This window comes from Cricetulus griseus, chromosome 4 (genome assembly GCF_003668045.3).
Source record: "Cricetulus griseus strain 17A/GY chromosome 4, alternate assembly CriGri-PICRH-1.0, whole genome shotgun sequence".
Classification (NCBI taxonomy): Eukaryota; Metazoa; Chordata; class Mammalia; order Rodentia; family Cricetidae; genus Cricetulus; species Cricetulus griseus.
The window spans coordinates 161,221,563-161,235,033 of NC_048597.1; the positions used below are offsets into that span (position 1 = coordinate 161,221,563).

Below are 13,471 nucleotides of genomic sequence, written 5' to 3' on the forward strand. Positions count from 1 at the left end.
CCGCTGGGATTCAGGGAGCTGCGGCCACCCTGATGCTACCACCAGTCTCTTAAGGAGCAGAGAACTGAAGGAAGATATTGAAATGCCATTGCCAAATACCCCCGATGTTTCCCCCGGATCTAGTTCTCACCTAGTGGTGTTGCTGCAAGTAGTGGCATCTGGGAAATGAGGCTTTTGGTTGGCTGGTTTCTGGTCTCAGTAGAAAAATGAAGGAGCCTTTTAGAGACAGGAGTGATGCATTGATGCTAGAGTGAACAGTAGCAGTTTCTATTGTGTTAACCACCTGCTCTCGTCCTCCCGGTGAAAACCCAGCAGACATCACATTCTGAAGTGGGTATTTAAAAAGACTTTATTAGCAGAGCAATAACCCCACGACACACGGTTATGTGTTCACAGACTCTACACTGGCACCATGTCCCTCAAGAATCATTCATGTGTTTCATTGTAGAGTTGAGAATTTCTATCCCATGAAGCTCCCGAAGTTGGGCAGCAAACCTGTGGTAATCAGGACACAAAATTCAGGTCAATACATGTCATGTTTCACAGTCACCTTCTGCAGCTTGAGGCTGGCCATGAACATGGGCCATATCACTCTAGGTAGAAAGGGGAAGTGATGGTGGCCCTGGGGAGCCCTAAAGATCAAAGAGGGTATGTCGGGCTTTCAGGGAACCCCACACAATACTGGATACACACTTCTATCGTGTTAGGTGTGACAGCCTGCTCAGTTGAAGCTGTGCTCTTCCGAAACCCCTCTATCCCACCCCAGCAGGTTGCCACTTTGATCTCATGATAGCTAATGTGCTTTGCTCCCTGTGGAAGAAAGATTTTTATCTTTTTCTTCCACTTGATCAGTCAGAGAGAACTTGAAAGGGCTTTCAGTGTCATCCAAACCCTCATTTCCAAGGGGGAGGAAAGAGAGGTCTGCATCTGTGAGGGAGGAGCCATGTACAAGCCCATCCTCAAGGTCTCCCCTACTTCTATCCAAGGGACCATGGCACGAATGCAGAGAAACACCCCAAAACACACACTATGGGGTGATTAAACACATAACAGATTCAGAACAGGAGTAGAACTAAATGGGAACTAATGAGCAGAATTCAAGTCTAAGTCCCTTGTCCTGGTTTGCTGAGTGGTCTGGGAATGCTGTTCTGCTGTTACCCACGCTCAACAGTCCTCTTATTTGCTTAGACCCAAGTCAGTCAATCAGCCAGCCAATCAATCAGCAAAAAGTAGATCCTGGCAGTAGGGCCATGATACAAACCTGGTACATGAGCTAGCTTATTGGAGCCCATTCCTTGGGGTGGGATGCCATGCTCAGTAGCAGTAGGACCACAATATTGTCCTGATACATAAGAAGCTATCTTGCTGGAGCCCACTCCCCCTGGTGGGATACCATGTTCAGTCTTAATGCATGGGAGAGGGGCCTGGCCCTGCCCCAACCTTTGTGTCAGACAATGTTGACTCCTCATGGGAGCCCTTACCCGTGAGAAGGAATGGACTGGGGATGGACTGGGGGGAGGTGAGCTGGGTGGGAGGAGTCAAGGTGGGGAGAATTGTGGTTGGAATGTAAAATGAAATAAAAATTTTTTTAAATGGAAAAACAAACAAACAAACAACAAAACTAGAAGTCTGTTCCAGAGAAGTAAAGAAAAAGATGAGAAGCTAAGCATGGTATTGCACACTCATAATCTCAGCATTAGTGAGGTAGAGGCAGGGGAATTGTGATCAACCTGAGCTATAAAGCTGAGTTCCAGGCCAGCTAGAGAAAAAATAAATAAAAGGAGTGGGGGCAAGGCAGAGATAGAATATGTTATAGTCTGGATATTAAATGTCCTTCTGAGGTCCATATGCTAAGGGCTCGGTCCCAGTCCATGTCACAAGGTGATAGAACCTTTAGTATGTTGGGTTTAGTGGGAGGGATTTAGATCACGGGTGTTCTCAAAAGGTAGTTGGGGAACTGGGCCTGTGTCTTTCTTGGCTTCTCAGTCACCATGAAATGAATGCACAGCTCCTCCTCCTGCACACACTGCCACAAGACACTGCGCTGCTAATAGACCCAAAGCAACAAGGAGCCAGAGACTGAAGCCTCTGAAACCATAAGCCAAAAGAAGTCTTTCTTTAAAGTGGACTTTTGGGTAATTTTTTTTTTTTTTTATCAGAGTGTCACAAAGCTGAATGATAGAGGGAGAGAGAAGAGACTAAGGTACGCGTGAGAGAGAGAAGAAAGGGGGTAAGCAAAGTGGAGCAGGTTGAAGGGGGAACGGAATGGCAAGAAGATGGTGACCATATGCATGGGACCAAACCCTGTCAAATGAACTCCATTTCTCAGACTAGAAGTTGTGGTTCCCCCAAAGGACCCTTCTTCTAGAGACACAGCTCATGGGGACCCCTATAGGCATGGAGTTCCCCCCATTCCATGGGGAAGGCCAGAGGTACCCCAGTGGAGTTCCTTACACAGTGCTTAGCTTGCCCGACTCTTTTTGAGATGTGACCACCACTTGGGTGACCACAACACACCTGGGTTCAGCTGTGCACAGCTTCCCCAGAGCGATGCCTGCGTTCAGCTGCACGGCTGTCCTCTGTGAGTCGTTGCCTGCCAGCTTCAACAATATTTGTATAATATTTGTCTTCAGCAGGGACAAGGCAGCGCTGGGCACCTCCATGCAGTTGCCAAGGCAGAGGGCAGCGTTACCTGCCAGAATCTCATCCTCTGACTCAAGCAGCAATATCAAAATGCTGAACTCTGCAGGGAAGTATGGGCACAGGAAGAAGTTGCAACAGACAGCCTGAAGAGGCTGACAACAGAGGCCGAAGGGGTAGACGACAGTCTTCTCCAGAGACCTGGGGGGAACCTGCGTTTTCATAAAAGGGGTTTTTGTAGCCTGAGTGGTGGTTTAATCCCAGCACTTGGGAGATGGAGGCAAGTAGATCTCTGTGAGTTTGAGGCCAGCCTGATCTACATACCAGGTTCCAGGCCAGCTACCACTGCAGATGAGACTGTCTTAAACATGGATTTGAGTGTCAGAAAAGTCTGTTCTCAAGGTATCCCACACTCGACATCTCCTGCCAGCCTGATGGAGAGGCAATGTATCTTTTCAGAAGGGAAGTTTGCCTCGTCCGGTTAGTTACCTTCAGTGTGCAGTGAGGAGGTGTAAAGAACATTAGAAGGCTTCCTCTGCTGGAAGACCACTCCCCCTCCCCCATTAAAACTGTAAAGGATTTAGGACTTAAGTTAGATCATGGGAAATTAGAACAGTCTTTGGTCACGTGGTAGTCTGCAGCCTCCCAATCTAATGAATGGAGAGACACCCCACACATTCCAGGTTAACTTGATGAAGCATTCTTAATGAATTAAGTTGAGCTCAATGCCAAAATTCCCACTGTTCTCTGATGGTTGAAGGTGCTTTGTTTTCCCTTCCATCCATGAAGGAGGCGAGGTGGTGCTAGCCCAGTTCCAGCATCGCTATAGAAACAACTCCAGGTTAGTTTGCGGGTAGGGGAGGGAGTTGTCCTGCTTCTGCCCTGTGATCTTTGAGCTGCCTGGCATTTTACCCAAGCACAGCCAAAGGCCAATGAAACACATTGTGATGGGAGATGAACTGACATCCTGTTGTGTAAACACTACTAGGGAGTGATGCTAAGATTCTCCTCCCTCTGCAGCTTCCAGGGTGGATCCCCCACTGAGGCGTGGGCTCCATTAATGAAACTGTCACTTACTTTTATCAAGTCTCATTACTTCTTCCCTGGCTGGATGACAGCTGTTTGTGCAGACGGCCAGTGTCTTTATGGCGTAATGTGATGCAGTCTGGCCTCCCATCTAGGTTTCAGAAGCAAATCAGAAAAGCAAAATCATTCTTTCCTATAATACCTCAGTGAGCATCACAATAGTGTCAGTGGCCTTCTTGGCTTCTGTAAGATAATTAGATGAAACAATGGCATGTGTTTCTTAGGTGAGCAAGGATGGAGTGTCACTTGTACCCACCTGTAAACCTAGCCCCATTCCCAAGGTAGAAATGCAGGCCTGTCCCTTGTACAGCTGACATCACTGAGAGGTTTTATGAGAGACTGGCTTAGATAACAGACACACACACACACACACACACACACACACACACACACACACGCACGCACGCACGCACGCACGCACTCACCCACACACGCTCATGCACTGTGTGGAGGGTCCTTTTGTCTTTGGAGAATAAGGGTTAACAATCTTTGTGAAGAATCATTAACCAAGATCATTGTAAGAGGTAATATTATGCAAGCATAACTCTCAATATTAGGGTCTTCAGGGTGTGTGTGTGTGTGTGTGTGTGTGTGTGTGTGTGTGTGTGTGTGTGTGTTCACAGTCTCTGGTGTAGTGCCAAAAGTTGTAGCAAGAATGACAGGTACTGATCAAGTCTTAACTGAGCTGCTCCACTCTGCCCCCTTGTCATCTGCCCTAGCCTAGTAGCTTTCCCTACCCACCCTGCTTTGGAGCTTGCTTCCTGTCCTGCTCAGCCCAGGGCTTTGAACTCTTGTAGCACTAACATGGGTGAGCTGTGCAGAGCATGTGTGATATCTAGAGGCAGCAGCCTGATAGTTTGCGCAGCCTTTCTAGGTGATCTAGTTCCTCTCTTGGATTCGCTGAATTCATTACATTTGGGAAATTCCAACCTCCTTTGGCCACGTGACAACTCTGCAGTCTCCATAGTTCACAAATGGAGTTAGAACCAATACATTCCAGATAAGGAGAGAAGGTACCAGGAATCCACGAGCAAAATAATTGGCCTCAGAAACCTCGAAGAAAGCCATTCAAAGCACCTTGTTCAGGGACAGAGACCATGTTTCAAAGTTAGGCTTGGAGGGCAAGCAATTTTTTTTATCACTGTAGCTGAAGAACAGTTTGCTTATTCAACAGTCTTTGTGGCTGCTCAGGGCACTGTCTAGGTGGACAGGAGGAAGAGACTCTCTAGTTCGGCAGGGATAACATCTCAGTATGTGAGCTGAACAAAGCAGCCCACCCTGCTCTCTGAGTTGAACAGGTATCTCGGGGCATTTAAGAAGTTGTAAGCAGTGGAGTTAGTTACTTTACCCTCAGGAATTTAATCATTTTCTTCACCACTCCTGCTGTCAGTGCCTCCTCCACGATGGTTGGGGAGGAAGAGAGGGTCCGACTCAGAACGCCTGCTGCTCTCTGAGGGGACACAAAGACGATAACTAAACACTCTTTCCAGACATGCTGACGACCTTTAAGGGCTAATGGAGAGGAGTTTGGTGAGGCAAAAGCAATCATTAGTATTGAAAGCAAAATCTATTCCTTGATTTTTGAATAACAGAATGGCCAAAGAACACAAGGCAAGCATAGTTCATTTTAAATAAACCTGCCTGGTTGGCGGCTTAAAGGGAAATACTGCTTCCTGGTACAGAGGCCCATTGTAGTTCAGCTTTGCATAGGGTCAGCCAGCTTGACCCTGAGAGTCAGTCCTTCCTGGGTGCCTGCCGGACCTCAGCATCAATAGCATCCTCATTAGAAGATGCTCCACTTCCTGGACCAACCTTTGGAGTTTTTAGTTTTCATTTATCTTTATCTTCCCAAATCTCTGGCTTTTGGTTCAACTTCCTGGAAGACTTTATTTGCTTTATTTCCGAGCTTTCATTTCACTTTAAAAGTCTTAAAATTACAATTATTTATTATTTGTGCGTGCGTGCGTGCGTGCGTGCGTGCGTGCGTGCGTGTGTGTGTGTGTGTGTGTGTGTGTGTGTGTGTACGTGCATGGCAAAATGCTCATGTGGAGGTCAGGTCAGAGGACAACTTGGGGAGGTCTGAAGCGATTCCCTTTGCCTACTGTTTTTAAAGGGCTATTTTCTGACACCTGGCCTGAATGTCACCTTGTTTGGCTAGGTTTTAGGTCCTGCAACTGATAGAAAAGTGAGCAAGTGAAGAGTGCGCCCAAGGAGGGTGACCCAAGGCCTCCTGAATCATGTTAACATTCTTCTTCATGGGCACTGCCCTAACCACAGGACCACCTTTGGTTTTCTTAGTCAAGTGTTAGAACAGAATTAAGAAAGTCATTCTAGCATAGGCCTCCAAAGCATCTCTTGAAATATTATAAACTTCATGTCCACTGGTTAGATTCTAGACCACACAGTCAAGAGATTAACTTGGGTTCCTGGACTCTACAAGGATCACATGTACGTGTGTGTGGGGAGCTGTCACCAAATCCTCTCAATTTGAAGGCAAAATCTTTCACTTGTGTGTTTGTGGACATGACCTTGAGGAGTCCACTTACACTATACCTCAGTGTTACAGAGACTTCAAAGGTGGTGCTTGCAAATAGGGTAAGGCCTATTAACATGAAAACAGTACTAGAACAGGAAACAATTAATCCATTTTTTTTGGAGAAACTTACTGTCAGGATTCCTCCATCCTGGCTGTTCAGTAGAGCCAGGCACTTTCGGCTCATCTCCATGGCCCACATCTACAAACAAGGGGAAGAGGGGAGGTGTCTTTATAGCCCAATAGTCAGAATCCTCTGTAGAGTGTCTTCCAAGCAATCTAACAGAGTCGGCCACTCCCTCTGGGAACTACAACACCTGTGCCCATATTTCCCCCACAGGGGCTCCTTTTATTGCTTCCATATCTGTCTCCTCTAGTCTGGACAGTGATTCCATAGCAGAGGACATAGTTTATTTGACTCTTGAAATGCAACCCCTGTTGGCTCAGCATGCTCTGTCCACATGGAAAGCTTTCTGGATAAAGACAAGAGTGACTCTTGCCCCAAGAAAAGTGACAGAGCATCCCTCCAGCACTACATATCCCCAGACTGCCACTGTTCAGGGCCACATGCTTCTGTTCGCTTTGTGCATACATGAACAAGCCAACACAAGTCTGTCTCAGGGCTTCAGGGAGAGTGACAGGAGCATTGTACCTCAGAAATGAAGGGAACCTCAAGACACAAGTTCATGATGAGTCCTAGGAGGGTATATGTGACCTCTCTGAACAGGTCCACGTCCTCCTCACACTTGACCTGGAAACAAAGCAAGGCAATCAACTATCTTACTGCTTTGCAGCTCGTCATGATCATCTCTTCCCTTAGACAAGTGTCTTGAGATACCCGTACGCCCTATACTGTCAACGTTATGGACTTGAATGATGGTGGAAGTACATACACCGGTTCCAGGAATTAGCATCAGTTTAGAAGGTGTCTCAGGCACCCTGGCTTTGGCACTCTGGCTCAGCAGGCCCTGGGTTTGCACTGGAAACTGTCCAGTTCCTGGACAGCTGATGTGGATGATCAGATCCATCAGAAAAGCTTCAAAATCTCTCTGGAGTCAGGGAGACTTAATCTAGAGGACTTTGGAGGCTGCCTCCCCACCAAGCCTATAGCTATAGTGGTAATAAGCCTAAGGGGCCCTAGTTCCTGGGAAACAGAGTAACTAGAAGAAAAGCCAGTGTTCCACAAGAAGACTGGAGGCCAAGTTTGAATAGAAAGGCTGTGATACCAGGAGTTCCAAACAGGCATCCCCAAATTCTTCACAGGACATCATGTGTCTTCGGGCAGTAGGCTCAGCACTGATGTTCCCCATCAGGGCAATGCATTGGCAGAGGGCTGAGGGGCTGGTTAACTTGGGCTCTCGCTTCTACAAATGAATTCAGAGGAAGTGATGTCTCAGACAGCAGATAAATGATGCCATAGGCCTTTCTAGAAGTGTCCCTTGCTTACCAAAAGGCTAGGAGCCAGACACCTAGCTGAATGTCATACAGTGACATCAATGAAGTCCCTCTGGTCACATGATGGAGTCATATGCTAGCTTCTACACCAACCAGCTGCAAAATCTTGGGGTGTGGTTATGCCTTCCTGGGGTCTTCTGAAGTTTTTATGGTTAACAGACACAGCATTCTCCCTAAGGAGAGCCCTTGCTTCATTACTCACACAGCTACCCTTGTCCTGATGGGGGTGATTTCCACACAGGGGACAAAGTCACACCCTGTCCTGGAGACACGACTTCATGCTAAGGAGAACTCTGATAGAGAGCACGCGCTCCCTACTGTCATATAAGATGCAACCCGATGTTGCTGCCCACCCCCCACAGCCAACCCTGTCCACAGGCCACTTATATTTGTCCTGTCTGCAGTTGTTTTAATAGCCAAAAACTGTGTAAATTCCAGCTGTGAACAAATGACTAATCAAGCTAAGAGACAACAAGGGTGCTGGGATGGAAACTGTGTTTCAACAGCTCTGTCCTGACAAAGAAATATCTGCCACAGAGGACAGAACTTGGGGTTTGCTTACCAGAGCACCTGTGAGTGCAGGGAGAACACCTGGAAGGTTGGCCTGTAACCACACTTGGAATCTGTTGAGAGAACATCAGGCAGGATAATTTTTAAATGACACAAAATACACCTCAAGGCTGGAATCTCAGGTGATGTCTCAGAGAGATACAAACAGGGGCGTGACTTACAGTATGCACTCATGATTCATTCTCTGTGCCTAAAATTCAAAGGCACTGGTTCTGTCACGTGACTTTAATTTTTCTAAGCCCAGAGAATAATCTTTGATGTCAGACTGCATGTCTCAGGCACCAGCTCTTGGAAGCAGAAGTAGCTGGAACTCCCTGGCGTCTGTCAAGTTGACTGTAACCCTTCGCCTTGCTCTGGATTTGTGTGTCCCAGGTGCCCAGTGCAGGAGGGAAACAGTGAACATATGTTCACTAATCACAGTCGCTGGGAAGGCCCAGACACACTTAGCCGCTGGGAAGGCCCAGACACACTTCACCACATGCTTTTTAACATTCTATGCTATTCCCCCACCCCCAGCTGGCCCACCTGTGAGCATATTAGCTCTTTCTTCCATGACTGTTTCCAGGCAAGACTTACAATGGGTGCAATGAATGTTTTAAAAGCTCATAAGAAATGACTTAAGAATTTGCAACAATTCTAAAATTCTAGGGTTTTTACCATCTTCCCCCAGCATCTGAAAACAAAACAAATAGGCAAGAAGAGATAGCTAATCAGTATTTCCCTGTTCATTCTCCTCTACTTGCTCACTTATATTCACTCAACACAGATTTCCCAGAAGTTGTTATGCACCAGGTACTGACCAAGAGGCAGGAAGCTTCCATGAGCCATAGCTGGCATGCTCACTGCAAGAAGCACTGTTTTCAGTAGCCACCCACCTGGTGTCTGGATGAGATTGATCCCAGGACCCTACAAATACCAAGCTGTGTTGATGCCCAGGTCCTTTCCATAGAATGATACAGAATTTGAATATAACCTATGTATGACCTCCTGGGAACTTTGAGCCATGTCTTAGCATTTGTAGCTATGGTACTGAAACAATGTAAAGTGTTAGGTAAACACCCACTATGTACTGGTTAGGGAATGATACAGAAAAGGGACTGTACATGTTCAGTCCAAAGGCTTTTAGAAGTGCTTTCGATCCGTGGTTGATTGAATCCACAGATGCAGACTTGGTAGAACCAAGGGACAACTGTATTTTGTGGCTTCCAAGCCCACTGAGGACTGGGTCACCCTCCACCTGGAGGGGTTGGGATGAGAGTGGATGGCCATAACCCTCTGGAAGCCATCAGTGTCCTTACTCAGCACATCTTGTAATGCTCATCTGGAGATTTGTCAGGTTGCTGTAGGTGGTGACATTTCTCAAAGACCACAAAGTTTAACACCGGTTGAAGAACTGTCAATTTATATAAACAAAATAAAACAATTACCTTTCTTCTAGAGCCAAATCTGTGAGCACTCCAATGGCGGTATTGGATTTCTTGTCTGAGAAGTCAAGAAATGACAGCAATGCTTCACACAGTCTGCAAAGAGCCATTGGAGGGAAAAACACAAAACTTTGAATGGGCTGTCTTCAAACTCTCAGCATCTCCAATAAGGTACCCTTGTAAGGAGCCCAGTGAAGCCTCAGCATCTGGGGAAAGAAAGCTGAGAGGATGGACCTGCCATGCCTGGCACACCCATGCATACCATCCTTTAGGGAGCTCCAGCCCTCCATGTGAATTCTCAGGTTGCTAAACAGTTTTAATGTAAGTTCACTAATTATCAGGCATTGGAAGGAGTTTCTGGTGTTCTGCCCTGTGGCCGTATCTTGTTCAAGTTCATTAACTTGGATGACATCTACATGGCACACTTATTAATCTACTCATAACTAAAATGAGAGCCCATCCCCCAATTAGACAGGTGATGGAATAAATATTTAACAAGACCTTGACAGGCTGCTGAATGTAGCAGATGGATTTAATAGAGTTAGAGTCTTCTACTGAGAGCTGGAGATTCAAGGGTTTTAAGATGATTTTATAGAGAACCTGGCCAACAGTCCAGTTCAGCTGCTAGAAATAAAGCTATGACAGTCCTAGCTGCCTGAAGAGGATTTACTCTTAGAACACCAGAAGTGAAAGTTATGAGTCCCCTCCAGCAAACTGAGCATCTTTGGCATGCTGTGCGCTGTGCTCAGCACCTATCTCCTGGCCTACAGTGACACATGTACAAATAATGAAGGAAAGCATTCGGAATGTGCTAGAACACACTCATGCTAAGATCCTCAGAGTCTACCTGGAAGAAGTTGTTAGGGGACTAGAGAAGAAAAGGCTTCCATGGTACATGATGTCTATGTGATGGGCAGGTGACTTTCTCAATGATAGTGGTGGCAGGAGGGTGGGGCATAGATTCCTACTCTATACTTCAAATCTCTGGGAGACTGCTTTAGCCAAGCCCCAAGTGACTCCTAGACATTGTGTCTCATGAGTTAGAAAGACAGCCTTATAGGCAATGGAGAGTCATTTTAAAATTTTAAGGAGGAAAACAACAGGGCCAATATGCATTTTAGAAACATCTTTTTGCTGGTTGAATGGAGGTCAGATTGGAGACGGTAGGACAGGAGGGCAGAGAATCCCACCAGGGAGATGTGTGCTTGCCTGACAATAAAGGTCATGGGACTGGGCTGTGGCAGTGCAGGATGAAAGGTACTATTAAAAGGGAGGGGATATTACAAAGACTGAGTAGGAATGATGAGAGATCAAGAAGGAGAATAGCAAGGGCAACAAGCAACTGTCTTATGACTATGGTCATGGTGGTACAGGTCAACTCTTAGGCAAGCAGATGGTTGCATATCCTATGTGAGGACAGGAAATCCAGGTGAAACAGACAAGTGCAAAGAACCACATTTAATTTGGTATGTTATTGAGAGACAAGGAGGCAGGGTCTGGTACCAGAGGGTGCTACCACCTAACCCTCAAGAGAGGACAGTCTCTCCAAAAGTCCACCCTCGGGGCAGTGGAGTGACAGAAAGACAGGAAAGAGCCTATGGGTTGACTATTTGGGAGTGTAGCAGGCACTCACTTTTGAGGGATAGACCCTCTTTAGCAGACTGTTCTGGGAAGGGTTGAATCACCCTCGGATTGGTATAGGAAGTGGGGTGCTTGAATTGGGAAAGCCTAGTGTGTGGCCCCTAATGCTGGGAAGTGGCAGGATTTGATGCTCTCTTCAAACCCTCCATTGTCTGGGCTGTCCTTGGGTCAGAGAGCTGTGGGATAGGTAATTCATAGTCAGGGTAATTCTGGCAGTAAATGGGTTACCTGGGGAGTGACTCACATCCTCATTACTTGGGAAGACCTCCAGTCTTTGAACTGTCTTAATGCCTGGCTCAAGTCAAATGGAAACAGATACGGTGAAAATTCTGGGTCTTCCCTAGAGGGGAGCATCTGTGGACTGGGTTGGGCCACTGCAGAGGGGCAGCCATGCTGAATGGGGATGGGCTAGATGGTGTCTAAAGCTCAGGTGTCCTCAAGCTTCTGTAAATTCTTGACTTCCTCAAGAGTGTACTCTAGTGCTCATCCATCAGAAATAATTTGTTTTGGAGTTCGTCCAAATACTTCCTATACCAATTTAATTCTGTTTTCTTGGTCTTGAAGATTGATGCTGATGAACCAGAATAGCACCAAGGGCAGACAACTGTCAGGGTCATCCTGGTTTAGTCTTAAGAGACATAAACAAGTAAGCTACCTCACCATGTGACAAAAACACTTCTCTTAACTACTCTCATTACCTACAGAGGACAGTGTGTCCCCTTTTCACCTCATTTTGCTCAGAGACATATTTTCTACTCTGTGGACATGCAGTTGTCCCCGTGGATGGACCACAGTTCAGAGAATGGGCTCATGGAGCCAATCATTTCACTACAATCCCATTTAAGGCTTTGGACAATCTGCCCTAAAGAGAGAGAAAGAAATGATCATTAAAACAGTATTAGGTTCATGTCCAGTATCAGATATGGATGCTGGTGACTCTTCTTACTGTGGTGCCATTTGTTAGCTGGCCAGCCTCACAGTCACCACTTCCCTCTTCCAATCTGCCTGACTGCAACAGAAGCTGCCACTGTCTTCCTGGGTAGCCCAGGACACAATTCTACCAAACTGAAATAAGCAGTACCTTTTCTTAATGAAGAGGGAAGATCCAGCAGATGCTAAGCCATGTTAGACAGGGATATGGGGCTTGGCATCACACCAACAGAAAAGGAAAGGTAAAGAGAAGGACAGTGACCTTGACCTTGGAGTCTTCGAGCTATGGGTTATTGTGCTATGTCTTTTCTTTTTATGTGGGGGAATGAATGCCAGGCTCTATCTTGCTTAAGCTCCTTTTCGTCAAATTGTCTACATAAGGAGAAAAAGATCAAACCAACATAGACATATCTCTATGGGCTTTTTTGTTTGTTGGTTTGTTTTTGGAGGGCGGAGGGTAGTGTGCTGAGAACTGAACCCTAATATGTATTAGCAAGGGTTTTAGCATGGAGTCCCATCTTTTATAAAAAAAAATGAAGTGAGGTACTTATCACACTTCTTCTGATAAATAATTACTATTGTTCATGTGCATGTGTGTTTATGTGTTGTATATTTGTATGTGGATGCTCTAAGAAGCCAGAAGAAGGCATCAGATCTGCAGCTGGAGTTAGGGGTGGTTGTGAACTCCTCAGTATGGGTGCTGGGAACTGAACTGAGGTCTCTGAGGGAGCAGAACATACTCTTAACTTCCAAGTCATCTCTCCAGCTCTCTACCACCCCTCTCAACTGTCATTCCAAGTGTGTGTACAGGCAAGACAATGTACCTTCCCTAGGTGAAAAAGAATAAAAAGACAAATGAGGATTAAACACTGGACTGTGAGAATCTAAAACCCCAGTATATCCTACAAAGTGGGAAGCCTGTTCCTACCAGTTCACATCTGGGGAGGATGGACACCTGCATCCCTCTGTGAGGTGCATACTCCCCTGTCCTGCTTCATTTCAGCACAGAGAATCAACAAGTTACCTGAAGATGGACATTAGCAAGACTAGTGGACCTGAAAGCAACAAGCTGAGGTCTCCCTGCTGCTCTAAGAGTTGGTGAGGCTGCATGTATCAGGGTGAGGCACAACACAATTGAAAGAGTTTAAGTTGGGACTCAGGTGATTCAAAGATAGGAGAAGCCTTGAGACAA

At 46.3% G+C, this 13,471-nt stretch overlaps 1 protein-coding gene across 3 annotated transcripts in view; it reads right to left on the bottom strand.

Moving 5' to 3' along the window:
• Positions 1-419: 419 nt before the first annotated feature.
• Ttc12 (tetratricopeptide repeat domain 12) overlaps positions 420-13,471 on the bottom strand; it is a 40,507-nt gene continuing 27,455 nt past the window's right edge. For all 3 annotated transcript variants that reach the window (XM_035444662.1, XM_035444660.1, XM_035444661.1), the window contains exons 13-21: positions 9,712-9,804; positions 8,277-8,337; positions 7,486-7,623; positions 6,912-7,010; positions 6,393-6,461; positions 5,075-5,176; positions 3,718-3,817; positions 2,518-2,743; positions 420-495 (exon numbers count right to left, since the gene is read on the bottom strand). In XM_035444662.1, the coding sequence (XP_035300553.1) occupies positions 420-495; positions 2,518-2,743; positions 3,718-3,817; positions 5,075-5,176; positions 6,393-6,461; positions 6,912-7,010; positions 7,486-7,623; positions 8,277-8,337; positions 9,712-9,804 (964 nt within the window). The remainder of the gene's footprint in view (positions 496-2,517; positions 2,744-3,717; positions 3,818-5,074; positions 5,177-6,392; positions 6,462-6,911; positions 7,011-7,485; positions 7,624-8,276; positions 8,338-9,711; positions 9,805-13,471) is intronic.